Consider the following 1,748-nt stretch of genomic DNA (forward strand, 5'->3'; position numbering starts at 1 on the left):
CATACCATGCGCCATTGATTGCTGACTTTGCCTCAAACTGGACATGGCCACCATCCAAAGAACTATTCCCTGATTGGCAACGACAGTATCAATAATCCACAATCAACAAGATACATAGTATATGTTTGGTCTGTTACAAATCTTCTGAACGACATCAAATACTAAAACTGCGCCATGTGGCCTAGATTTTTGAATAAATTAAATAAAGGGCACACGGACCACGTGTCCTGCAATTGCCGAAATGAACATCAATGAGTGAGACCGCACGGCGACAAGTATTGATGGACGTACAAAGACAACGAACTATGGCCTAGGCTGTAAAGTCCTAGAATCCGACAACATTAACTTGAGTTCAAAATTTTGCCTGCGGTTCTCAATAAAAGTAATGGGCTCACGAATCACGTGTCCTGGAATATCGCAAATGAGCTTGAACGACTAGACAGCGGGACGACATGTTTTCAAGGGCCCTCAAAAAGTACAGGCTAGGCTGTATGAAGTCCTAAAACCCATCAAAATAAACTGGGTTGCCATTTTTGCCCGTAGTTCTGCATAAAATTAACTGTATGCGTCAACAATTTATTGAGATAGCATCACGATAAGCGTCAACGACCAATCAAGACAGAACGATGACAAGCTTCACGCCATGCAAACCCTTGTAACAACAAGCCATAGACACGGAGACAGGTACCCCTACACACAACATATATTAGGAACATAGCACTGATATGCATAAATTCTGCACCACCAGTAGACAGCTTATGACATTGTATGATCAGTGAAGCTATTACATTGTAAGATCTGTGCAGTTATTAATTACTCACTCCGTTTCAAATTACTCGTCGCAGAAATGGATGTATCTAGAACTAAAATACATCTAGATACATCCATACCTATGACAAGTAATTCAGAACGGAGGGAGTACATCGTAAGGAAATAAACAGCTTACTAAGTTGAGATGGGGATTCAAGCAGCACCTGAGTATGATCCGTCCACTGGGTGGTGTTCCTCGGCCACTGGGGGCACCATCATCTTCCTGGACTGCGCGGACCTCTGGTTCTGGAACCAATTCCTCACCTGCGACCACCCAACACAAATCCACTTATTATAGATCCGAATAAGGAAATAGCTAGGGTGGACGCGGATCTTGGGTTTTGGAAGGTAAGCCTAGTACCTGATTGTACTGGATGGGGACCTTGCCGTCGCCGGAGCGGTCCGGGGAGGCGTTGAAGTCGTCGGTGAGGCCCTTGATGACAGGACCCTTGGGCATGGCGTTGAGGTCACGGAGGACCTCCTCCATCTTGGCGACCTCCGTGTGGGTGAACCGGAACACGAGACTTGGCGCCTGCCCCGTCATACTTGTCCGGCGCTACCGGGGTGATGACTGAGAAGATTCCCCGCAGATGGAGAAGGAGATGGGGATGGAGATGGAGATGGAGAGGGGTGGGTGGGAGGAGAAGCTTACGTTACTACCAGCCGCTCGATCTGCGGTAGTGTGTACAAGCTCGATCACGCGGCCGAGCACCCTCTTTTGGCACTCCTCACACACACGCAACCTACTTTTTCAATTAATGTAATGCAATTAACTCCATTAATTCTCCTGGATAAAACAAGGGGTGCCAGTTCCGATCAGAATTTGTGCAAGTTCCTGCCAGGTGTTTTGGGATCCAATGTGGCACGTGTCGGCTAGGTTCAGTGTGCCAGGTTGTGTACTATGGCACTGAGCTTATTTGCATTGATTTACCCCGTCC

At 47.1% G+C, this 1,748-nt stretch overlaps 1 protein-coding gene across 1 annotated transcript in view; it reads right to left on the reverse strand.

The window, feature by feature from the left end:
- LOC119324727 (protein SAWADEE HOMEODOMAIN HOMOLOG 2-like) overlaps nucleotides 1-1,467 on the reverse strand; it is a 6,140-nt gene extending 4,673 nt beyond the window's left edge. The window contains exons 1-3 of the mRNA XM_037598499.1: nucleotides 1,172-1,467; nucleotides 975-1,074; nucleotides 6-69 (exon numbers count right to left, since the gene is read on the reverse strand). Coding sequence (XP_037454396.1) covers nucleotides 6-69; nucleotides 975-1,074; nucleotides 1,172-1,354 — 347 coding nt within the window. The 5' untranslated portion in view covers nucleotides 1,355-1,467. The remainder of the gene's footprint in view (nucleotides 1-5; nucleotides 70-974; nucleotides 1,075-1,171) is intronic.
- Between the last annotated feature and the right edge of the window lie 281 nt (nucleotides 1,468-1,748).

The sequence above is a fragment of the Triticum dicoccoides genome, chromosome 6B, assembly GCF_002162155.2.
Source record: "Triticum dicoccoides isolate Atlit2015 ecotype Zavitan chromosome 6B, WEW_v2.0, whole genome shotgun sequence".
Taxonomy (NCBI): domain Eukaryota; kingdom Viridiplantae; phylum Streptophyta; class Magnoliopsida; order Poales; family Poaceae; genus Triticum; species Triticum dicoccoides.